This window comes from Mytilus californianus, unplaced genomic scaffold, assembly GCF_021869535.1.
Source record: "Mytilus californianus isolate M0D057914Y unplaced genomic scaffold, xbMytCali1.0.p SCAF_13, whole genome shotgun sequence".
Taxonomy (NCBI): Eukaryota; Metazoa; Mollusca; class Bivalvia; order Mytilida; family Mytilidae; genus Mytilus; species Mytilus californianus.
In genome coordinates this window covers 36,874,279-36,900,788 of record NW_026262615.1, presented here as the reverse complement: position 1 = coordinate 36,900,788, position 26,510 = coordinate 36,874,279, and the positions used below count along the sequence as shown (strand labels likewise).

The window sequence follows — 26,510 nt, the reverse complement described above, 5'->3', positions numbered from 1 at the left end:
AAGTCATTATTTATTATTTTGCGATCAATTATATGCAAGATTGTTTTTTGTTTTAAATATTATAAATCAAAATATCTTATTTCTTATACCCGTGATCATTATCTGACATTATAACATTGGTTGCAGTGCATTACATTGATTTCCCAGTGAAATCAGAACCGATAATTTAACATGTGAAATAAACGTAGTTATTTCACTCCTCTGACATCATACAACAATTGGCGTTGTCGGTTACGTCGGATCGAAACAAATTGTGAATGCGTAGAACAAAAATATAGTTCCTTACATTTTCTACTTTAATATCATAGACACTGGCATTTGCAAATGTAATAAAAGGAATAACTAATTAAACAATACAAATATCGAAAAATATTAAACTCGTGACCGAACAACACCGATGATTAACTTATGCGCTACGTGCATTCGTGAATTAATGTGTTGTTTGATCACTCGTTTATTATATTTCTCTATTTGAATTCTTCAATTAGTTATTCTATAATTATCTAGTATATACTTATCATGTTTATCTGATAGAAATTATATTAATTTTCGTGTTTATACATATTGTATCTTGAGTTTACAAACCATTACAAATATCTAGAAATATTTGGTTTTATATTATACATTTTTCTCAGATATACTAATAGAGCTTTTTTTACTTCAATAAAATATTTCCTTTGTTCAATTTTATGCTTCTAATTTGGTGCCTTACAGTCATTAAATTAAAGATGTAGATTCAATGGATTAAATGTTTAACTGTTGTTTGCTTCAACCATGTATGAACATTTAAACTAGCGTAACTAATTATAAGCCTGGTACCCTTGACAACTATTGACACTGGAAATGACTTTACAATATTTATTGTTCAGTCTTCTGAGAACTGAGACCAAAATGACCGTTTCAGACTAAAATGTGTTTACTAGTGTTCTAAGTTAGACATGAAGTTGTTCAACAGTCTACTATCGCCAGCAGTACTTTAGTATGCTTTTCAAGGTAACAAAATCAACAACGCAGGAAGGTATAGCGGATAATGCATGACCTGAATTTCAAACAACGATAAAAACTAATATAACAAAAATACCGAACTCCAAGGGAAATTCAAAACGGAAAGTCCTTTATAAAATTAAAAAATCAAAAGCTCAATCACAACTACTGTTGCCTCTAATTTATAAATTTTCTAAAGTAAATGATTTTATAGATTGTATATAGGAAAGAAATATAAACAAATAATCAGTCTTGTTTTAAACTATATACATAGAAATCAATAGTAATCCAATGATTACATGTACTAAATGGTATAAATTAGTTGTTATCCATTCGTTAGATGTGTTTCAGCTTTTGATTTTGCCATTTGATCAGGGACTTTCCTTTTTGAATTTTTTGATTTTTGAGTTCAGTATTTTTTTTGTTTACTTTTTAGCAACCACAATGTGATTGCAGCTTGTTGTAAGAAATCGTTCAATAATGATGCATAACTCTATGTTTTGTTATGAATATCATTACCTTTTAATTATTAAGTTCTTCATTGTTTACACGAGAAGTCTTTTTTTACACCTATTATGAACCTATAAGGTATAACTAACAACAATCAAAATCTTTTATTTGGTTATCATCGGTCTTTCATATACTTTCAATGTGTTCCTATTTGTTACTTCAACGATTTTTACCGGGTTTGTACCAACACTACGGGTGCCACATGTGGACCAGGATCTGATCACCCTTCCGAAGCTCCTGAGATCACCACCAGATTTTGGTGGAGTTCGTGTTGCTTAGTCTTTGGTTTTGTATGTTGTGTTTTGTGTTCTATTGTTTGTCTATTGGTTAATTTCTTGTTTAGACATTGCGTTGTCAGTGTATTTTCTACTTATGGCTTTGAAGGTCCCTTTGGTATGTTTCGCCTCTTTTTGACAGTTGTGTTGCTGTATAATTATTTCAACACTATTCTAATTCCATACATGTTTACTTTTATTGTCATCATGGGTCTTCCTTTGCATTTGCACTGTGTGGTTGTTGCATTTCAACGAACTATGTCATTGTTCAGGTCACTGCATATGATTAAGCAGTTGTCCAAAAATAGTACTGGAAGTTCGTAATTAAATGGGAGTATATTTCTGTACAGTTTTATATGCTCAGGTTGCAATTGAAAAAAAACAATGTTCCAAAACGTCTTAGCCAGTGTGATCTTCTTTTCAATCCCGTTTGTTTATCTTTCTAGACACGTTTCCTATAGACGATGAAGGAAATCATTGGAAAAGAAAGTGCCATCACTTTGATATATGAATACAATACCATACGTGTCTTTGATATGGATTTCATTTACTGAAACATGTGAAATTAACTTGTACAGTTAGGATTTCTAAGTTAATTGCACACCTAATTAGTTTGTAACCCGGATTTGTTTTCTCTCAATCGATGTATGACCTTAGAACATCGGTATACTACTGTATCCTATATTAATTTATACAATGTGAATGTCTGCAAACGATAACTTACTTTCTCTCCAAAATGGGTAAAGTATATTTTTCTATAAACTAAATATGTTATACATAATTGTTGAGATTCTGATTTTCAGATTTATTTTTATTCATCATTCATGTCATTGTTTTTCTAACTTATATATTTTACGATTTTTCTTAGTACTAGTTGATATAGAAATATCACACTTTTGTATTTTGGCAGACTTATATATTGTACTACTACTCAACATTAAAAGACACATCACGTAAATCAATGTTGCCAAGCATTATTCCTGTTTGATGTTTGCTGAAATGTATATTTTTCGAACACTGCTTAAACTTTATTGAGAATTTAGTGTACCAATTTATTTATATTCAATTCAAGAGTTAGCCTTGAAACGTTCTGCAAGTTGAAGCGTTATTGTTGCTGATTTATTCTTTTATCTCTTATATTCTAGTTTGCCTTTCTTCGTGAAGACCATTTTATTTCCTCTTATGTGTTGAAGACTGATTCGTCCGTACCATGGATAGGGAAAATAATGTAGAAAGTATCGTGTATACTTTACGCGAACATTACAACCTATGAAAGGTTTCTTCAATATGAGTTCATAGTTTTGGCCGCTTTCAATGTCAGCATTATTCATTCCTCTTGTTGTACGTTTTGGGCGCACTTCCAAATATCCGAATTTCACGAGACTTGTATCAGTGCGTTTTTGTGGTTGAGAAGATACAAATGAAACTTCAATCTGCGTACAATATTCGTTATATATGATGAACTTGTTTGTACCAATGCCGTCTGTTTTTCCTGAAATTCACAAAACATACACCTATAAAATAAACTTTAAATTTAGTTATTACTAAACTGAAGCAAACATCAACGGCAACTTTATTGAATCAAATAGAAATTTTCTGATACCATGAAAAAATGGAAGGTAATATAGTAAAATTTTGTTTGGAATTGGGTCAGCACGCTTGTTCAGAAGGTAACATTTGGAAAAAGACTTGTTCCCATTTCCAACCGAATTATTCTTACTACATGCAATGAATTCCCGTTTTATCTTCTGCATGTTGCATCTAAAGCTGAATACCCATATATTCCAATCCACGATTATAAGTGTCAAACTGGACATGATATCACTCATTGTATGCTATCGTAGCGCATTTAGCTGTAGTTCTTTAACGACTACTGATTGATTATTTTTCACTTTCCTTTTGTTCGTATGTGTATTTATTTGCTATATCATATTCACTGTGCCCTTGGTATTTCTACCTCTGATGCATATTGTAATTTTAAACGATATCTTTGTTTCTTAACGATTCGACACAAGTATTTGCTAAATGCCAGGTAGAACCTTAACACACATTCGATTTAATTGACTTGAGAAGTGTATAATGCAAGTCCCTTGTATTGACAAAAACAAAATTCAATTCTTGGTCTCTTTTCATTAATGTATCAAACGTTCTCAAGAGAAGAGTTTAAGTTAAATAAAAAAAATAACAAATAACAAGTCATGCAATATATTGAATATTTATGAATCATTTAATAGATATCAATCTTTTTTGTTTTGTTTTGGTCATTAGTATATATTGTTTACAGTTTATAATTGAGGTTGCGAAACAAACTTCATAATTTTTGTCAGATATTTATCTTGACTGTCAAATATTACTGTTTTCTTTTCATAAAATGTCAACCATCATCTTAATATAAAACAATAGAAAATACAAAGAGAGCATTCAGAACTTCTCCGTCGAAAAAAAACTGTAAACGCATGCAAAAAAGAAAAAAAACAACTAAAATGCAAACGTGTCCAAGACACAATTAATAAAGTAAACCATTATAGGTCTAAGAACGGTCTTCAACAGGGAGTCTTCGCTCATACCGAACAGGAAGCTATAAAGGGCCCTAAAAATGGCTAGTGTAAAACCATTCAAACGGGAAAACCAACGGTCTAATCTAAATAAAAAACGAGAAACGAAACACTTATGAACCACATCAACAAACGACAACTACTGAACATCAGATTCATGACAGATACAAACTATTTCAGCGGGTTTAAATGTTTTAATGGTAACAAACCTTCACCCTTATCTGAAACAACAGTGTAACATCACAACATATAAAGACACACTATAAAATATCAATTGAAATGGTTTTACTCTATCAAAACACTGAACGAATAAATTTGATACAATGTAAATACAAAATCAATAAACTAATGGATGAATAATTCAAGTATCAATATCAAACCGCTGTGAAAAGTCAGAAAAACAACAACCTTGAATAAAAACTGCCATTTACCACAATACTATTCACAGGTAAGTGAAAATAATTTTAAATGGAGAAAGGCAATAGTTTTACAAAATAAATAATTTTGATGTTCCTAGTACGAAAAAGTAGATAAAAACGAACGTGGGTATGTCTTTATAGATCCCGTTTGAAAATAATACAAGTTTAGTTATGTTTTAATTTGCTGATGACAAAATCGATATTAGTGCCAATGTAAACTATACTCAAAGATCTAATTACAACATAGTCTGAAAAGACCAATTCTTTTCTGAATTTACATTAATTTTTACTCGACATCATATCTTTGTCTGCAATTTTTGTAAAAAATCTTGACAAAGTCTTAAATAGTGATTCGATTATACTTGACAAATGTGTTGACAGTATTAACATTGTCTCAAACACTTTTTATCATCTGATCAGTGCCTTGATAAGTCTCGACAAATTCTCGACTGTCTGAAATTTGTCTCGATCAGAATTGAGATATTCTTGACATTCTTAATGATGTCTGAATTTGTCTTGACACATTCTTGACAGTCGTAAAGCTGTTTGAACATATCTCGACACATTTTTGACGGTTTTGAAAATGACTCGACACTATCTCGACAGTATGAATTATGCTTGAATTGTGTACAGACACATTCCTGACAGTTTTAATACTTTCTATTGCTGTTGTATACTCAATTCTATTATCGCTCAACTAAACTTAGATGAATTATGATACAATAACATGAATAATACATTGATTATTATATAAAGGCAACATTTTGGTACAATAACTGTTTATTTACCATATTAACATTGATCGTTATTCATAAAAAATGAAATGTGTCTACAGTATAGTGTGTCAATTATGTATAAGATTTATAAATCAACATTTTTAATCATTGACAAAACCACCTTTAATTTGGTTTATATCAACATACTCACATTTGTATTTGTTAAGATTTTCGAACCTATATTTGTATTTATAAAAATTTTCATTTTCCCAAATTTCTAATTATAAAATTATTTACATGCCCAATTTTCGTTTTTGTTGTAACTTGAAAAAACTGTATATTCTATTAAGAGAAATACATATAAAGATTGATCATGTATATTGGCCATGATTGTAATGCTCGGAATTGTCAAGTAGATTGAAGACATCATTCAAATGTCCAGAATATGTGAAGCCATACTGAGAAATAAAAAAAATGTCGAGAACCTGTCGACAAATTTCAAGGCAGTCTTCAAATGTCGAGAATTTGTCAAGAAATGTTAAGACCATATAATGAATGTCGATAATATGTGGGGTAAATTTCTTAATAATTTAATATAAATCAGAAATTGTCAAGACAAATTACGACACAAGATATGCTCTTGGAGAATGTCGAGTAATTGTTCATGCAATTTGAGACAACAATTAAAATTGAGAATGGAAATGGGGAATGTGTCAAAGAGACAACAACCTGACCATAGAACAGACAACAGCAGAAGGTCACCAACAGGTCTTCAATGCAGCGAGAAATTCCCGCACCCGGAGGCGTCCTTCACCTGGCCCCTAAACAAATATATATACTAGTTCAGTGATAATGAACGCCATACTAAACTCCAAATTGTACACAAGAAACTAAAATTAAAAATAATACAAGACTAACAAAGGCTAGAGGCTCCTGACTTGGGACAGGCGCAAAATGCGGCGGGGTTAAACATGTTTATGAGATCTCAACCCTCCCCCTATACCTCTAGCCAATGTAGAAAAGTAAACGCATAACAATACGCACATTAAAATTCAGTTCAAGAGAAGTCCGAGTCTGATGTCAGAAGATGTAACCAAAGAAAATAAACAAAATGACAATAATACATAAATAACAACAGACTACTAGCAGTTAACTGACATGCCAGCTCCAGACTTCAATTAAACTGATTGAAAGATTATGTCTTCATCATATGAATATCAGGCACAATCCTTCCCGTTAGGGGATTAGTATCATACCATCATAACATATATGAGAAGAACATAACCCGTGTCATATCATCTTAATATAAAACAATAGAAAATACAAAGAGAGCATTCAGAACTTCTCCGTCGAAAAAAAACTGTAAACGCATGCAAAAAAGAAAAAAAACAACTAAAATGCAAACGTGTCCAAGACACAATTAATAAAGTAAACCATTATAGGTCTAAGAACGGTCTTCAACAGGGAGTCTTCGCTCATACCGAACAGGAAGCTATAAAGGGCCCTAAAAATGGCTAGTGTAAAACCATTCAAACGGGAAAACCAACGGTCTAATCTAAATAAAAAACGAGAAACGAAACACTTATGAACCACATCAACAAACGACAACTACTGAACATCAGATTCATGACAGATACAAACTATTTCAGCGGGTTTAAATGTTTTAATGGTAACAAACCTTCACCCTTATCTGAAACAACAGTGTAACATCACAACATATAAAGACACACTATAAAATATCAATTGAAATAGTTTTACTCTATCAAAACACTGAACGAATAAATTTGATACAATGTAAATACAAAATCAATAAACTAATGGATGAATAATTCAAGTATCAATATCAAACCGCTGTGAAAAGTCAGAAAAACAACAACCTTGAATAAAAACTGCCATTTACCACAATACTATTCACAGGTAAATGAAAATAATTTTAAATGGAGAAAGGCAATAGTTTTACAAAATAAATAATTTTGATGTTCCTAGTACGAAAAAGTAGATAAAAACGAACGTGGGTATGTCTTTATAGATCCCGTTTGAAAATAATACAAGTTTAGTTATGTTTTAATTTGCTGATGACAAAATCGATATTAGTGCCAATGTAAACTATACTCAAAGATCTAATTACAACATAGTCTGAAAAGACCAATTCTTTTCTGAATTTACATTAATTTTTACTCGACATCATATCTTTGTCTGCAATTTTTGTAAAAAATCTTGACAAAGTCTTAAATAGTGATTCGATTATACTTGACAAATGTGTTGACAGTATTAACATTGTCTCAAACACTTTTTATCATCTGATCAGTGCCTTGATAAGTCTCGACAAATTCTCGACTGTCTGAAATTTGTCTCGATCAGAATTGAGATATTCTTGACATTCTTAATGATGTCTGAATTTGTCTTGACACATTCTTGACAGTCGTAAAGCTGTTTGAACATATCTCGACACATTTTTGACGGTTTTGAAAATGACTCGACACTATCTCGACAGTATGAATTATGCTTGAATTGTGTACAGACACATTCCTGACAGTTTTAATACTTTCTATTGCTGTTGTATACTCAATTCTATTATCGCTCAACTAAACTTAGATGAATTATGATACAATAACATGAATAATACATTGATTATTATATAAAGGCAACATTTTGGTACAATAACTGTTTATTTACCATATTAACATTGATCGTTATTCATAAAAAATGAAATGTGTCTACAGTATAGTGTGTCAATTATGTATAAGATTTATAAATCAACATTTTTAATCATTGACAAAACCACCTTTAATTTGGTTTATATCAACATACTCACATTTGTATTTGTTAAGATTTTCGAACCTATATTTGTATTTATAAAAATTTTCATTTTTCCCAAATTTCTAATTATAAAATTATTTACATGCCCAATTTTCGTTTTTGTTGTAACTTGAAAAAACTGTATATTCTATTAAGAGAAATACATATAAAGATTGATCATGTATATTGGCCATGATTGTAAAGCTCGGAATTGTCAAGTAGATTGAAGACATCATTCAAATGTCCAGAATATGTGAAGCCATACTGAGAAATAAAAAAAAATGTCGAGAACCTGTCGACAAATTTCAAGACAGTCTTCAAATGTCGAGAATTTGTCAAGAAATGTTAAGACCATATAATGAATGTCGATAATATGTGGAGTAAATTTCTTAATAATTTAATATAAATCAGAAATTGTCAAGACAAATTACGACACAAGATATGCTCTTGGAGAATGTCGAGTAATTGTTCATGCAATTTGAGACAACAATTAAAATTGAGAATGGAAATGGGGAATGTGTCAAAGAGACAACAACCTGACCATAGAACAGACAACAGCAGAAGGTCACCAACAGGTCTTCAATGCAGCGAGAAATTCCCGCACCCGGAGGCGTCCTTCAGCTGGCCCCTAAACAAATATATATACTAGTTCAGTGATAATGAACGCCATACTAAACTCCAAATTGTACACAAGAAACTAAAATTAAAAATAATACAAGACTAACAAAGGCTAGAGGCTCCTGACTTGGGACAGGCGCAAAAATGCGGCGGGGTTAAACATGTTTATGAGATCTCAACCCTCCCCCTATACCTCTAGCCAATGTAGAAAAGTAAACGCATAACAATACGCACATTAAAATTCAGTTCAAGAGAAGTCCGAGTCTGATGTCAGAAGATGTAACCAAAGAAAATAAACAAAATGACAATAATACATAAATAACAACAGACTACTAGCAGTTAACTGACATGCCAGCTCCAGACTTCAATTAAACTGATTGAAAGATTATGTCTTCATCATATGAATATCAGGCACAATCCTTCCCGTTAGGGGATTAGTATCATACCATCATAACATATATGAGAAGAACATAACCCGTGTCATATCAACAACTGGTTTTTAAATAAATGTGTTTAGTGCCGATGCAAAGACCCTATAAGTGAATCAATATTAACGCCAAAATATGCAATCTTTAATGAGTCTATTTAAAGGTTTTGTTAGCTTCAGAGGTGAATACTGACATTTTTGTGCTTTATAAAGAATATTTCCATAAAAAATTGGATGTGAAATACCTGAACGTATAAGAAGTCTGCATGTTGAGCTATATTTACGAATGATGTCCTTATACCGATGATAAAATTTAGTAAATGTTTTGACTAGTTTGTGATATCGAAAACCCTGGTGTAATAATTTTTCCGTAATACATAAATTTCTCTCGTTAAAATCTAAAACATTGTTACATACACGAGCGAATCGTACAAGTTGAGATATATAAACACCGTAAGATGTTGACAAGGGAACGTTACCATCTAAAAATGGATAATTAACGATAGGAAATGAAAAATCATCTCTTTTATCATATATTTTAGTATTAAGCTTTCCATTAATGATATAGATATCAAGATCGAGGAAAGGGCAGTGGTCATTGTTAGTATTAGCTTTATTTAAAGTAAGTTCAACAGGATAAATTTCTTTAGTATACATACTGAAGTCGTCATTATTGAGAGCCAAAATATCATCCAAATATCTAAAAGTATTATTAAATTTGTGTATCAGATGTTGTTTCGATGGGTCTTTGCTGATTTTTGTCATAAATTGTAACTCATAGCAATACAAAAAAGGTCCGCAATAAGTGGTGCACAGTTAGTCCCCATTGAAATTCCGATAACCTGACGATATACGGAATCTCCAAAGCGAACAAAAATGTTATCTAGTAAAAATTCAAGGGCATATATAGTATCAAAGCATGTCCAATTGACATAGTTTTTTTGTTTATTGCTACTAAAAAATGACCTAAAAGAGTTTGAACATATATATTCACATTCTGACTTTTTAAATGCCCATTTAATTAGGTGTGTGAATTTTTTCTTAATGAGAATGTGAGGCAATGTGGTATATAGGGTAGAAAAATCAAAACTTTGAACAGATTCAAAATCACCAATATATGCATGTAATTTATCAAGTACTTCCAACGAGTTCTTGACACTCCAAAAGTAATTAATTCCACTATTTTCGAAGGCCTTATTTGAACAATTTATTATCAGGTTTTTGGACTTTTCAGACTTTTGAGCTTTTGTAGCGGATATAGTTCCTGTCAGATTAAAATTGTTAACGGTATTGATTGGTTTTTTTTTCTATCAAACACTTTTAACTCAATGTATGCATTGACTGTGACACTTCGTGAGTTAAACACTTAGACATAGAATATTTTTAATGGGAAATTTGACGTATTAATTGACCTAAGTGACACCGATATAAGGATTAGGCTCCTTTCATTTCTGTCAATGAAAAATTATCTGCGTCATGTATTACAATCACTGCTTATTTTTTCATAGCAACAATATTCCTCCTATGCTCTTGTCTGTCTTAACACGACAATGAAGCCCTGATTTATGCTACAATGTTAATAAAAGTGATAACTTTCCAAATAAACGCATAAAACGCAAATATCTAAATCATAAGATCCAATGGAACTGAGTTTTATTGACATTTGTTGAAAAAATTTAATTAGTTTACCTTTAAACGGGTCGTCTGTTTCAACCTGTTCATATGATAGCGTTCTAGAACACATACAAATGACAACTGCTAACAGAAAAATGGTCAGGACAGAGCCTCCAGTAATTATCAGAACGCTGAGAAAAGTAATATTTTAACAATTTATTGAAGTAGAAGAAATGTAAATGTTAATAATGATAATAGGAACAGATGAATTCTCTATTCTATTGTTTTTGTTGATTATTTTGTAATAAGTTCGAATTGATTCACATTGTGTATGACGGGAACTATTAAGATCCCTCTTTTTTTGAGTTCAGAAACAGATTTGAAATAGATCCAGCAGATATTGCAACAAATGCAGGCCTGTTCTTTGAAAACTGAATAAATAGTGTATATTGATATTTTGGAGTTTAGTGTGACGTCCATATTAGCAGTACTAGTAAACATTTTTGTTAAGGGGCTAGCTGAAGCCCACCTCTAAAAGCGGGAGTTTCGTACTTTGTTGAAGACCCATTGTTGACCTTCGGCTGTTTCTGCTATTTGGTCGGGTTGTTGTCTCTTTGACACATTCCCTATTTCCATTCTCAATTTAATTAATGGCATATTTAATTTGATCGTGATGGAAATTCATCCGAAGATTTTATCTAATTGGTTGATTGGTTGTTGGTTGCTTAACGTTCAGTGGCAAATATTTTATGCATGCAATTTTGACTTGCAATAAGCAACCAACAGACACCTTTAAGAGTTGTTGCAATGGTTCTTAACGTGTAAAGAGCGATGCACTCTCTTAACACGATTTAACGTCCCCATTCTGACCGGACGTGTCTGCAAACTTGTACAAAGATTTTATTTTAGAAACATTAGTTAATATATTAAAACTGGATTGCAAAGCTTAAAATGTTAAAATCCTCCATGTCAATTAATAGCAGCTAGTTTAACATATTGGAATAGACGAAATTTGAGAGAAATATGGAGATTTAAGGTTACTCAAAAAATAATGACAAAACTATTTCTTAATTAAGTTATTTCATACATTTTTGACTAATTATTTAAGGAACATACTAGGTAGTTGTTTTGGATTACACATTATGAATAACTTCAAGTCTTAATAAAATACAAGTGTCTTTCAATTTATATATGCCTACCTTCAAGTTTTCAAAAGAAAATGATATAACAATAGTCCTAGGAGATCGATCTTTGACCTATAAGAGTCGATTTGAAATATAAGTTAGTCAGAAAAGCAGTAAGGATAACCAGAGGACTGTGGAAATTTGTTAAAGTTAGTATAATCTGTTTGAAAAGACACCTATGAAATAAAATTTATAAAGTTTCTTATATAAGTAATATCTTGAAATAGCCTCGTTTTCATAATTTATTTTTATAGATAATTTAGATATTTTCTTGTTTATAGCATGTCATCGGTATATATTTCCATAGATAGAATTTTCTTATACTTTGCGAAAAAAATTTAACTTAGCTTTTTTTTTTTTAAATAAAATAAAAGTTATTGGTCACCGTGCTTTTTTTCAAACTACAAGTCATGCAAAATTGCCGACATTTTCATTCATTGTTAAAAAAAAAACCAGTTCTGTGTATTAAAAGAAATTATAAAATAAAGTGAAAACAAAATATGAGAAGATAGGTTTAATAATAGGCTTTAAGAAAATTTAAGAAAAATGGGGTCACCAAACGTGTGTTCTTGCTACAATTAGAAATAATAAAACGTTCACTATTATTCCAATATACCTCTTTTGTTAAAAATTTTAACTCCCCTTAAATGGCTGAGTTGAAAATTTTATTCTAAGATACACCAATATTTGTTAACTTTTGAAACATTTCAAATGATGCGATAAATCACTCATTTTCTTTATACAAATAAACAGTCCTACAGATAAATTGCAAATCTGTCTAACAATATGCAGATTAAGGCAAAGAACTAGTCTGATAGTGTACTGCTATTGTTCAATCTAAGATAATGGGGGAAAAGTTAATCTACCTAAAGCAATGGCCTTGACTGTTCACGTCTTGAGAAAAATTCAAAATGACAATAACAAATGAATAGTTTTACAAGACGAAACATAGAATACTTATAAACTTAGAACCGCGGGATTTGTCAGGTGCTCCGGATGCGTGAGCAATTCTCATTAGTTGCAGCTCGTTTTTCTGAAAATAAAGTACTTGTTTCTTTATTATAATGAGGCTGACTTCATACAGGAACTTACTAGGAAGAAAGATAAGAAGTTAGCTATATCCTTGAACTCTACGTTCCGCTATATAGATGATGTTCTCTCACTAAATAATACAAAATTTGGTGACTATGTTGAACGAATCTATCCCATCGAACTAGAGATAAAGGATACTACAGATACAGTTAAGTCTGCCTCATATCTTGACTTACATCTAGAAATTGACAATGAGGGTCGGTTGAAAACAAAACTTTACGACAAAAGTGATGATTTCAGCTTCCCAATTGTGAACTTTCCATTTTTATTTAGCAACATTCCAGCAGCGCCTGCATACGGAGTATATATCTCCCAATTGATACGATATTCCCGGGCTTGTGTTTCCTATCATGATTTCCTTGATAGAGGATTGCTGCTCACAAGGAAGCTATAAAACCAAGAGTTCCAAATGGTGAAGTTGAAGTCATCCCTTCGTAAATTTTACGGACGCCATCACGAGTTGGTTGACCGTTATGGAATAACCGTTTCACAGATCATATCGGATATGTTCCTTATGTCGTAACTACAATACCCTCCTTTTTCACGAATGTGACTTACCGAATTAGACTTTTTACCGGATTTGTAATAACATAAGCAACACGACGGGTGCCACATGTAGAGCAAGATATGCTTACCCTTCCGGAGCACCTGAGATCACCCCCAGTTTTTGAGGGGGTTCGTGTTGCTTAGTCTTTGGTTTTCTATGTTGTTTCATCTGTACTATTATTTGTCTGTTTGTCTTTTTATTTTTGGCCATGGCGTTGTCAGTTTGTTTTCGATCTATGAGTTTGACTGTCCCTCTGGTATCTTTCGTCCCTCTTTTTTAAATACACTGATACTTGAAATAAAGAATTAATAATACACTGATACTTAAAATAAAGTACTTACAGTACATTGATACTTAGTCCAGATCTGTCATCTAAACAAATCAAAGAATACATGCACTTTTGAATTTAATGAAAACAATCCATGTATATGGGTTCAATATATTATAGTGAATCAGAGATCATCAGGTATAATGAAATTATTAAATGTGTGTTGTTCTTACATCTGTTTGTTATTATTTCTTTCGCGATTTATTGATTTGCGAAACGCATATTTCTCAAATATAAGTGTTATAATCGCTATTCAATTCGTCATTATATAATGGACATCGAGATGTCACATAAAAACGTGTAAAGCTTTGAGTCATTGAAAATTCTTCCTGTCTTTGAAGGTTTTCTTAGCATTGTTTTTAAGTGATTTGAAACGTATGTCAAATAGAAGGAAAAAAGGACAAATAAGGAATGTGCAGAAGTATGACAGATGTGACATGGATTTCGGGGGTTTTTTTTTGCGATCCCAATTTCTGTTTAAATGCAAATCACTTTCATATATTTAACCAAAGGATCCATTGCTTGCCTTTTTTGATTAACTTCTTTCGTGCGCAGGAATAATATTAATATGTTAAAACAAGTTTTTGACATGTCAAATTATTAGAGTGTATAACAGTTTTCGACTTCGTATTCATTCCATTGAACGAGTGAGTTAGAAAATTGGAAGGACATTCAAAATGGATTAATGAAAAGAGATGGTCAATATATTTATTTTACATACTTTTGAAAACATCATCTTTGTGTAAAACTATATTGTCTCCTAACTGCAATCCATAATCACAAGAGTAACTAACGTTCATATCAGCTAGTGTAAGATTCTTTATGATAAGAGTAAAACCATCTGTTCGAACATATCCTGAATACTTCGGTGGAGCTGATAAACTAGTAGTTTTGACGTCTTTAAAAATTGTGCGTTTTGTAGGAGTCCATAAATACCATCCTGCATCTTTCAAACAACTGTTAGACACGCTGCATAACAATATTAAGTTTTGTCCATAGTCAGTCACTTTGTGTTCTACTTTCCATCTTAATGAATCTACAAGTAGTGTCGAACTGTATACAAATAAAGTAAGAGTGCTCCTACTTTCTAGAACGTAGAATGTATAGTATCATAGATTATCTTAGCCGTATTTGACACAACCTTTTGGAATTTTGGGTCCTCAATGCTCCTCAACTTTGTACTTGTTTGGCTTAGTAACTTTTTCGATCTGAGCGTCACTGATGAGTCTTATTTTCTATTTACACCACTGGGTCGATGCCACTGCTGGTGGATGTTTCGTCACCGAGGGTATCACCATCCCAGTAGTCGGCACTTCGGTGTTGACATGAATATCAATTATGTGGTCATTTTATAAATTTCCTGTTTACAAAAGTATGAATTTCGAAATACTAGGGATTTTCTTATCCCAGGTATAGATTACCGTAGCTGTATTTAACACAACCTTTCGGAATTTTGGGTCCTCAATGCTCTTCAACTTTGTACTTGTTTGGCTAAATAACTATTTTGATCTGAGCGTCACTGATGAGTCTTATGTAGACGAAACGCGCGTCTGACGTATTAAATAATAAGCCTGGTACCTTTGATAACTACATAAAATCGAATTTTATTGATATTCAGTAACCTGACATCTTGTTTCCAAGCTGATGATGTTTTTGCATACGTTATGCATTATACAAAACTTAAATGCATCAAAGTACAAGGTACATTTATGACCGATTATTTGGTCCCCTCTTCAAATCAATTGATTTTTATAATTTCATTAGAATAGGTATACAAGTTTTTTACAAAATACAAATTTGTATGTTATTATCATTTTTAAACTGCTGTTTGTTAGTATGATTTTTGGTTACATAGCAACATATTTTAACTTGCCATCAATATGTTATTATAAATCATATTTATCAGAAATACAAATGAATCAAAATGTAGCATTATGTAATACATATATGGAATGAAATCTCAAACAGTAACGATAGATCTTTTTATATCATTTTAAAGAATATTTATCAGCTACTTAACCATTAGATTGATGCATGCCTAGCACCAAAACCTTATTCTGTTTGATCAGGGTTTATGAAATCAATAACGTGTTAACCAATAAAGTTGAGAATGGAAATGGGGAATATGTCAAAGAGACAAAAACACGACCAAAGAGCAGAAAACAAAGCTATGTTTCTATTGTAAAGAACTTTAAAGAAATTGTACTGATCTTACATTTTTTAGCTTGTTGTAAACATGAAAACTACCGAGTAGCCATACACACTGCAAACAAAATACAGTGTTCATGTATAATTTACGTTGATGTAGATCATGTAATTTTTCTGAAAATATTTGATATTTGATCTTATGTAGATTTATCTCATTCCGACTATGGATGGAAGTCATTTGTTGTCCATTTTTAGTACCCCCCCCCCCCCCCCCAAATCCCCCACTTACAATCTAATTAACTGGACTGATTAAAACAAAATATTCAAATAAATCGAAATTATGGTGACCTTGATGGACCTACTGGCATATTAAGCAATATGTTTCTTTCTGCAATTATAATATAAGCGATCATTATTTTCCAGCATGATTTTTTTCTGTGTATCTGTGCTGCAAATGCAGAAATAAATGAGTTCATGTATTATACTTGCAATTTTTAAAGAATGGTTAAAAGTTAGAGAACGGTTTCAGGGAAATCTGCATACAAATGTATATATGAGTTTTCAAAACGTGATTTCATATTAATGCGCTACTCACCCAATCTCAATTTTCGCATTTATAAATACCTCGAAATACATTCTGAATTGACCGTATTAGAAACAAAACTATGAACTCACATGCCAATTGCAGTATAAGCATCAGCAGGGGAAAATAAAAATAAAAAACAGATGGATTCATATCTGATGAAGACCTACAATAAACAAATACAAACAAGTTAGTTGCGAAGATAACATTATAGTATTGTCTACGAGAGAAAATAAATATATTTATCTTACCTCTATACATTTCTAGGAATATGATTTGTTGAAAGCTACCGTGTATTTTCCATATTGGGTTAGTAGGGTTCCATATTGGGTTAGTATGCGGAGCTTATTTCATAACAGGGTTAGTAGTGGTGTTATGTACATTTATAAAAACAACACCGTGTTGAGGAAAAATCTCAAAGGTTTCAACGGACGAAGAAATTGATGATGAACGATTGAAATAAATTCAAAAAACACATTTGAATCTAACAAGTTGTTATTGTTGGCATTTGTTTTTATATACACTAATGGAAGTAGGTTCTTGATACTAAAGGTATTGAAGACATGATCACTTTGATATGCCCTTATGGAGTTTACAGACCCCATATGTATCATATAAGGTCACTAGCACACTATGTAACTAATAATACTAATTCCGCGAAATAGACATCACACTAAACTCTGAAACATATAAATGAAAAATAAATCCCGGTAAAAAAAATGCATGGACTCGATAGTATCTAATATTCAGTACGAAACGAAACACCTACAGGTAGTGACATGGTAGGATTTCTGTGTCTTTATTTGTTACGTAACTATTTTTGATTGTGGGATGTAATATTTGTCGAACACTCGTTCTAGATGGATAGAGAAATGAATAGAGTAAAAATGCACGGTAAATTGTTTAAAAGAGTAAAACTTATCTCGTTAAATTGTGCATAATTTACGGTAAGATACGTACGCAAAGAAAGATGTATACACGACAATTGCGAGATTGTCTATCTTTTTCACCTCAGTATTTGTATTTTTATGCATGGAACAACAATATTGAGTAATGTCAAAATGAAAGGACGCATTACTAAATTGTTTTATGCGACATGTCGTATCACATAAATTTTGGTTGAACGGGTACGTTGACATGACATGGGAGTTTGTTTCCCTCTCATATTAGGTGTATGGTGATATAATTCATTAACCGTATATAGTGTCTTTTGATTTGAGGTCCTTACTTTATGACCTTGATATATATGTCAAGGTTATAGGTAAATGTTTCATTCAAGATTTTGAACTTGGCTTAAACTTTACATGTTTACATGATAAACCAATGGCACTTCTTGCATAATGTTGCAAACCATATGACCTTGAAAAAGCAAACCAAAAGAGGTAGCTGATTTTTTTTTTATATATGTTTAATGTTAAAGTAAATGCAACTATACAGTTTTGTCAAGAAAACTACCATATTATAGAGGAAGTCGCATTTTTCAAACCTGAAGTAATCAGCGCACGGTTAGCTATCATCTGACATTAGAAATGACATTTTAATCTCGATTTTATTATTTTCAAATCAAAATACGGGGTTTTTGGGGTAAAGGCCTTCAATTCTTCTCTGGTTTTTATTCTTTTTTATAAGGTCTTTTCCTTTCTCCGTGGAAAACCCGTTTGTTTTTGTCCTAATTATTATTTTTGTCTTTCTTCCGCCTATTTTTTTCTGTATTGGTGTTTCAAAAGATGTCGCTTAAATTTTTTAACAGGACATAGTAGAGACATTATTTCTCTTGAAAAGAGATCTCTCTTGATGACCTAGGAATTGAGATCAAGGTCATAGGTAAATTTGACGTAGAATTTGACCTTTGCTGTACATTCATACTTATACATCATAAAACCAGAGGACTTTTTGCATAATGCTGCAAGCCGTATGACCTTGAAATATCCAACCGGAAGTGACATTGGGTAAACCAACAGTAGATGTTTTCTGGACTGAAAAAATAACTAAACCATATATTTTTGGAATCAGTGTCAGGTAGTCTATCACATCATAATGGAATTATAATTTTTCAAACCGGGAGTAACAGATTATTGTCCTTAATTCAAACAAAAGTGTATAGAATCTATACATTTTTTTAATAAGCGTACAATAAGCTATCATCTAGCACTGGAAATATTAACTTCAACCGGATTGTAATATTTTCCTATCACAATATATCGTTTCGGGCGGAAATACCTTCGATTGTATTCAATATTTTAGTTACGTAAAGTGTTACCAAATATCATATTGAGACAAATGGATTAGCTTAACAAATAAAGGCAACAGTAGTATACCGCTGTTCGAAATTCATAAATCGATTGAGAAAAAAACCAATCCGGGTTACAAACTAAAACTGAGGGAAACACATCAAATGTAATAGGAGACCAACGACACAACACTAACACAACACTAAAATGCAACACACACAGAAACGAACTATAATATAACAAACACTTTTTTGTTCCTGACAGTATGCGTGAACAAATTTTGATTGATAACTTAACTATTAAGTAATAGCGGTTAATAAAAGTATATTTGACACAAAAACTGTTATATCGGTGAATTGTGCAAATAAATGCTCAAAGAATTTTGATTTTGCTTTAAAAAAAATCACATGGAAAACGTTCATATTCAGATGAAAGGACATGTGCTATCAGTATCAGATAGCATCAGGATAAACTTAATTTGTATTCATTTGAAAATGTTAGGGATTTCTTGTACAGGTCAGGTACACTGTCTTTTACGGGTATGCCTAACTTAGCATAATGATAATATTCCCACAAATACATTTTTTGTTAACATAATATCAATTAATGAATTTAATGCATGATGGACTACTAAATGAACGTGCTTACAATTTACCAAGAACACTTGTTTTTACTTGTTTGGATGGAGAGTTGTCTCGTTGGCACTAATGCCACATCTTATATCTATGAACAATCAATGTATTGGTCGTTAGAAAATAGTGATTGAAATACTTCAACAATAGCCAATAATATAATAGGTCGATTAATAAGGATTACAGACATTCCTTCACAGGACAGCAAGCAATCGACACAGAAATTCAAAAGATAATTAGGTCTACTCGCATTGAAATGTCGGTAACCGGTACCTAATGACCTTTCTAAATATCATACACTCTCAAAGTTTTAAAAGACGTTAATAACAAGTATATATCTCTTCTTTTTTTTTGCACAGACTGTATGTGTATAATATGATAATAAACCCATATTTAGTTTTCTGCTGTGTTGTTTCACGATTGTTAAAGGTATGATTTTAATTATCGCTATTTTACGAAATTGTCCTTTGATCTTGCCGACTGATAATTTCCTTTCTCAGCGGAGTCGAGTGATTATCGCCAGAAACTAAGGGGGCACGTGGCGTTCCTATTGAAATTGGCATGAAATTGATAACGTCATCATAAGGAAAATAGCGATAAACAGATTATCATTGATCATCTCAACTCGATTGCTTTTCTCACTTTCGCCGTACCGGCTGAAGCGAGAAAATAAATCTCGTTGAGATCATCAACGAAAGTCTATGATTACAAACTTTATTCATTCATTTCATTCTCATTTCCAGGCATATATTATTCTGCAAAAAAATTAAAACCAACACGTTTAATAATTGCATGTGTCCGAAGCGCTTTTCTGGATTTACCTTCATCGGGAACGCTCAATGCCAAACATTTGAATCCGGGGATGTATAAGTACCGAAACAGTTGAAGAGCTATATGACAAAAATACCTAAAACAATAGCCAAATTCATTTAAGGTCAACTTTGCCTGAGGGAGTTAAAAACTTAGTTTCTTTATAATTTTGAAATTTATCAATTTCTAACGAAACTACGTGATACTTACTTTCACTTCTGCACAGTTGCTTATTACGCGAACTGATATGTCATAGTTATAACATAAATTAGCTAATTCAGATGTTAAAAGTCCATCCTATTTAATACATATTTATCCTTTCATAATGTTTGAACTATCCTAGATCCTACTTGTCAACTAGAAGGCCATTTTTGTTTACTTTCACATTTGTATGCATATGTACCATATCTTGAGTGTATTGATTGACTTCTAATTTCTAACATTTTCAGAAAATATAGTCTGTTTCAAATTAGAGTATTGAGTTAACAGCTGATTTTGACAGTTTAGTAGTATTTGAAATTGAGGTATTTTGCGCACACTACTTTTCATTTAACATATATTGCAACTTATTAATTAGTTATCAAAGTTATTCACCTGTTCTTAACTACTTTGACAAGATGACAAAAAACATCAAGTGACGAAGACGGTATGATAAGCAATGGGTTGCTTTTTAATCTGAACATGCAAATTGAAGATTATGTTTTAAACATTTATTTCTCTATCGTTTGTGATATTTTCACATTTCTTAAAAGGTGTGAGGAAAAAAATTCTACTCACTAGTGAAATATCTTTTTCTCGGCAAATGATTATTCGAAATTTCATACATGTTCTGTTGGTCTTATGACTGGACCAATGTGAAAACATTTAAATGAAAAAAGGTTGGGTTGATATTAGAAAGTTTTATAACATCTTGTAACTTTTACGTGTCAAATTGATCATGCTGTCAATTTGGAATTTTATCTTTTTTAGAACAAATAGCATATAAAATGATTTAAAAATTACATATCTAAGAATTTTGAAAAGAAAAAAACTTTGTACCCTCACCTATTTTCTCAACATTTTGTCTGACACTTACCAGATTGGTTATAAAATTTGCAAATTGTAACACTCGAAACTACTTATTTTAAGTACAAAATTATTACACAGTGTTTAGTTTGATTACGATATTTTTACATAGTTAAGAAAATATTTCCGAACAACATTTCAACGAGACTGAAACCACAGAAGAATGCATCCTTAACTATAAAGAATGGGACGAACAAAGGTTTCTATTCTGAAACATGACATTCCATAATCAATAATGCGTCAACATTATATTTTTATGAGTGGTTGCTTTTTTTTCCTTGCTTTAAAATCCGTATTGTTTTCGTTACGGTCTTTTCTCAATTTCATGAGAGTGATCTAAACAAAAATTTCACAACTTCATGATTCTGAATATAGTCAATATTAGATTGTTTTTCAAGTTTAAGATTAAAAATCTATCAGACCGTGTTTTTAATACAAGAATAAATGTGTATGTCCCCATACATAAATTGACGTGGCGTTCTTTGTTGAAGGCTTTTCTCAAAATAAATTTCTGGTAATGTCATTGTTGCAGCTACAGTAAGATATTTATCATCAATCAAATTATAGGAAAAGGCTTTACATCATTTTGAGTAATTCTACATAGCATCATTCAATGGTATGGAGAAAAAACAAATATGATGTACATTAATGCTCTTATAGTTATAACAGGTACCAGGCTTATAATTCGATACACAAGACACGCGTTTCGTGTAAATAAGACTCATCAGTGACGCTTAGATCAAAATAGTTAGAAAGCCAAACAAGTTTAAAGTTGAAGAGCATTGAGGACCCAAAATGTGTGTTAATAATACCGTTTCAAATGCAGAAAGCTAAACATTGATAAAGTTTTGAAAGCATTGATTGAAACACCTTCCATAGTCGCAATTTTCGGGATTACCGAAAGTGACTGACTAAATGCCTTTCAGGACTGTCGACAGATTTTTCCAAACCTTCCAAAATTTTATCTAAATGATATCAAGAGTTATTTCAATAATCTATATTCGCATAGTTTGTTTTAGAAGCAATTGATGAATGAATGACAATTTTTATATCTATGATTTAAAAAACAATGTCATTCATCAATTTACTATTCAGTGGAATCAAACTCGTCCAATATTTTTAGATGCTACTGAATCATTCCAATAAACAAATCGAAACAAACTTAAATAGAAGCGAAAGAAAATGAACGAATATTCAAACGCATAAGTCGAAACCAAACTGACAATATAAAAAGATTGCCAATGAGACAACTCTACATAACAGTCCAAATGACACAGAAATTTACAACTATAGGTCACCGTACGGCCTTCAACAATGCGCAAAGCCCATACCGCATAGTCAGCTATAGATGGCTCCGAAATAACAATGTAAAACAATTCAAACGAGAAAACTAACGGCCTAATTTATGTACAAGAAATTAACGAAAAACAAATATTTAACACATAAACAAACGACAACCACTAAATTACAGGCTCCTGACTCCGGACAAAGCCATTTGGAAAAAAAACATGACCAAAACACTTACACTACACAAAACACAACATAGAACACTTAAGCAATATCAACTCCACCAAATGACGAGGGATATCCCAGGTGCTCCGAAATGGTAAGCAGATACTGCTCCACATATGTTACCTGTCGTGTTGCTCATGTCAGTATAAACACGTTGATAATGACAATCATTAGTTGACTGACCAATTTGTTTTTCGACAGCAAACTACACTTATTAGCGTATATAAAAAGTAATGCAACAAAATAACGGAAAGTCCCTTAACAATTGACAGAATCAAAAGCTCGAACACATCAATCGAATAGAAAACAACTTTCATATTCCTTACATGGTAAAGTGCATTGCTTGTTCTCGTTTAATGAGAAAGAATCTGAATAAGTCTTTAAATTCAATAACACCCGTATTCAGCATAACATCTACCTTTTACAAACTGAACCATTGCTTTATTCGACACTAATAATAACAATAAACAGTGTATATAGAGTGTACTGCTTGTTCTCGTTTGGAGACACCAAAGAGTGACAATCAATCAGAATAAGTCTCTTGGAATTCCTCAAAACCTTCTACCTTTTACAAATGTTAATGAGAATGTCATGTTTCATCATAGTTGTGGTAAATGATGTATAATCATTTATTCGTCATAAAAATACGGTCCAAGTATACTTTTATTGTGTAACTTTCAAGACAAATTTTTGACCGTAGTATATAACGGTTCACTGGTCTCGATTGAACACGATCTATAGTCCTTGAAATTCTCACTTTGTAAGCAAAAGCAACTCAACAATACTTAAATTATGCTTAAATAACGACTCCAGGAAAAAGAATTCCTAACATATATTGTTGGTGTTTTTTTTTTTTTTTGGTGATATTTGATTAATAAACACTGAAACGAAGAGTTAAATGGATTTTCAGGTCGGCTATCATTTTTGAAAATTGTTTTCTGTGATTGAAAGAAAATTGTTATTAACATGTATATGAACGACCAGACCTCTGAGTTGAATTACACAACAACTATAGATACATCATATTGTGTTGAAAGCATAGACAAAAAGAAGTTGATTTAAAATGCGATATCAAATCATGGAACGAACATTTGTTGAAACATATTACAATAATAAACAAATTGGTTTTGATAAAAAAAAGTCCATCGAATCAAGGTAATATTGGAAAGGTGAAGCATTTTTGCAAAGTTTTAAAAGGCCTATTACAGTTTAATGCATTTGAATTATAATATTGAACGGGTTTATCGATCTTTCTTAGGTGTGATAAAGAGTTTGCATTTTCTGGTAAATCCAATCATGAAATTATTGAACGTGTTGTCTTCAATTTTTTTACATCACTGGGTCGATACCTCTGCTGGTGGACTATCAGTCCCCGAGGGTATCATCAGCTCAGTAGTCAGTACTTCGGTACTGACATGATTTATAACAAACCTTTCCAAAATTGTCCGTTTATAAATTTTCAAATTATAAAGAAACTAAGGATTCAACTCCCTCAGGCAAAGTTGACCTTAGATGAATTTGGCTATTTGTTTTAGGTATTTTTGTCATATAGCTCTTCAACTGTTTCGGTACTTGTACATCCCCCGGATTTCAAATGTTTGGCTTTGAGCGTTCCTGATGAAGGTAAATCCAGAAAAAGCGCTTCGGACGCATGAAATTATTAAACGTGTTGTTTTAAATTTTTTTCAAATAACATTTGGAAGTGAAATGTTAAGCGCCAGATGAATCGATTTGAAACAGATTTCTGCACACACACAAATAGAGAAAATATTTTACATACCTTTTTTTACCTGTAATCAATGGTAAAAGAAATATCAAGTTAAATTGTCCATTTGTGTATAAACTGATGATCACGTGTTGAAAAACTAACATTTCTACAGACACACAAATATAGAAAATAATTTCATAAACCTGTTTGTTGGACTGTTGAACAAAATCGTCAACGCAAACACATTGGATGATAAGTATAGCTATTTTAAAACTTTGATTTCCGAAATCCTATTTATAGTGTTTGGAATTTCTTGCTAAGCTATAAATAACATCTGTCGTTTATTATTGTTTGTCAAATATTGATACTGAAATAAAGTAACTGTTTTTAGTTTATAGTTATTTTTGCAACAGCCTTATATTTTTTCGGTTGAGTGGCTGCTTTTCTTTTGCCCTCAATTTTATAATCAACAATATTATAAAAGGAAAAAGTAATTGTCCATTTTGCAACAGTTTTAAAAATAACTTGCTAAGTGACACGTATTCTAACACATATTGACATTGTTTTCTTTTCAGAAAATTAATCACCTGTTGATCACATGCGCAACCTTCTGCAATAAAATTTGAAATAAAAGATTCAGGACTACATATTAAAATGAGTTAAACTATTGACTTGTGCGTCATTAATACATCAGTTATATTTTAAGTTCATGTGACGAAATTGAACTAAAGTGACATACAAAAGCACAAATTGATTTCCATATTCCTCTAATCTAAGTATTGAAACACAAACAAAACCTAACTGTTTTGGCTACTTCGTAGCTGGGTTTCTATATAATTATCATGGTTTTTAAGATAATAGAACAAATGAACACACATGTTAAAATTGTTATTTAAAACGGAAATTCCTATAAACAGTCGTCTTGACGATTTCACTCATTTAACTTATTTAAGTATGTTGTTTTGCTGGTCATATTGATTCAGGAAGTGAATCTATGTTAATTTTGTTAAGGTTTCATTCTACATCCGTTTGTATTTGTAAAAATCAGGTTTTCATTAAGATATTGGTAAATCACAAAATTTAAGATTTTTTTTGCAATTTTGCGCTTGTCCCAAGTCAGGAGCCTCTGGCCTTTGTTAGTCTTGTATTTTTTTTTAATTTTAGTTCATTTATTTGTTTTGGAGTTTAGTGTGACGCCCATTTTCACTGTACTAGTACACAATTTTATTTAGGGGCTAGCTGAGGACCACCTCTGGGTACGGGATTTTCTCGTTTCGTTGAAGATCAATTGGTGGCCTTCGGCTGTTGTCTGCTCTTTGGTCGGTTGTTGGCTTTTTGACATATTCCCCTTTTCCATTCTCAATTTTATACCGATGATATTGCGTGTTTTTGAATAAACATATGTTACAAAATTTAAAAATATCATGGTGAGCATGTCCGTATAGTAGGTTCCTTCTCAACTTTGCCTTACTCTTATAGATTATTGATGATGTGATACCTGCAATAATTCTTAGCAAAACCATCTTTAAAACATTAAAAAGCAACGAACATGGTCTACAACAATCGTCTGAAGTCCAATTTGTCCCGTCATGTCTTAATCATTGTTGCACACATCCCCGTATCATGCAGCACTTATTATTCTTTAATGTTAAGGCTTTATTGATGAAAGCTCAGCTGTGTTACCATCAGAATCTCTCTTTGATTACTCGTATACAACAAGCTATGATGATTTAAAAAAATATATATCAAATAC

General features: G+C 31.7%; 2 protein-coding genes across 10 annotated transcripts in view; one reads left to right on the top strand and one right to left on the bottom strand.

Moving 5' to 3' along the window:
- LOC127723588 (uncharacterized) overlaps positions 1-26,510 on the top strand; it is a 60,756-nt gene that overhangs the window by 15,115 nt on the left and 19,131 nt on the right. The gene's annotated exons all lie outside the window — the stretch shown is intronic.
- Positions 1,580-26,446, bottom strand: LOC127723591 (uncharacterized). Of its 7 annotated transcripts, XR_007992140.1 has the most exons (7): positions 20,683-20,923; positions 16,892-16,965; positions 14,790-15,104; positions 14,082-14,112; positions 12,117-12,173; positions 10,993-11,108; positions 1,580-3,261 (listed from the first exon to the last, which is right to left on the bottom strand). XR_007992140.1 is itself a non-coding variant. In XM_052230277.1 (6 exons), exons 1-6 carry the CDS (start codon positions 24,919-24,921, stop codon positions 3,219-3,221), a joined length of 693 nt encoding a protein of 230 aa, XP_052086237.1. In that variant the 5' UTR covers positions 24,922-26,445; the 3' UTR covers positions 1,580-3,218. The 7 variants fall into 7 exon arrangements, 3 of the variants coding, with proteins under 3 accessions (XP_052086237.1, XP_052086236.1, XP_052086238.1); XR_007992141.1 differs by lacking the exons at positions 12,117-12,173; positions 20,683-20,923 and adding an exon at positions 24,830-26,442 and having other exon boundaries at positions 14,790-15,121; XR_007992142.1 differs by lacking the exons at positions 12,117-12,173; positions 20,683-20,923 and adding an exon at positions 24,830-26,441 and having other exon boundaries at positions 14,790-15,094.

What these genes read in the sequence shown, in the direction of transcription:
- LOC127723591 (XM_052230276.1), bottom strand. Translation starts at nt 24,921, where the DNA reads ATGTTAGTTTTTCAACACGTGATCATCAGTTTATACACAAATGGACAA. An exon ending in GCTTATACTGCAATTGGCAT is followed by an intron (nt 15,105 to 16,891) that starts GTGAGTTCATAG and finishes CACTACTTGTAG; the next exon opens with ATTCATTAAGATGGAAAGTA. An exon ending in CAAAGATGATGTTTTCAAAA is followed by an intron (nt 14,113 to 14,789) that starts GTATGTAAAATA and finishes TGATTTGTTTAG; the next exon opens with ATGACAGATCTGGACTAAGT.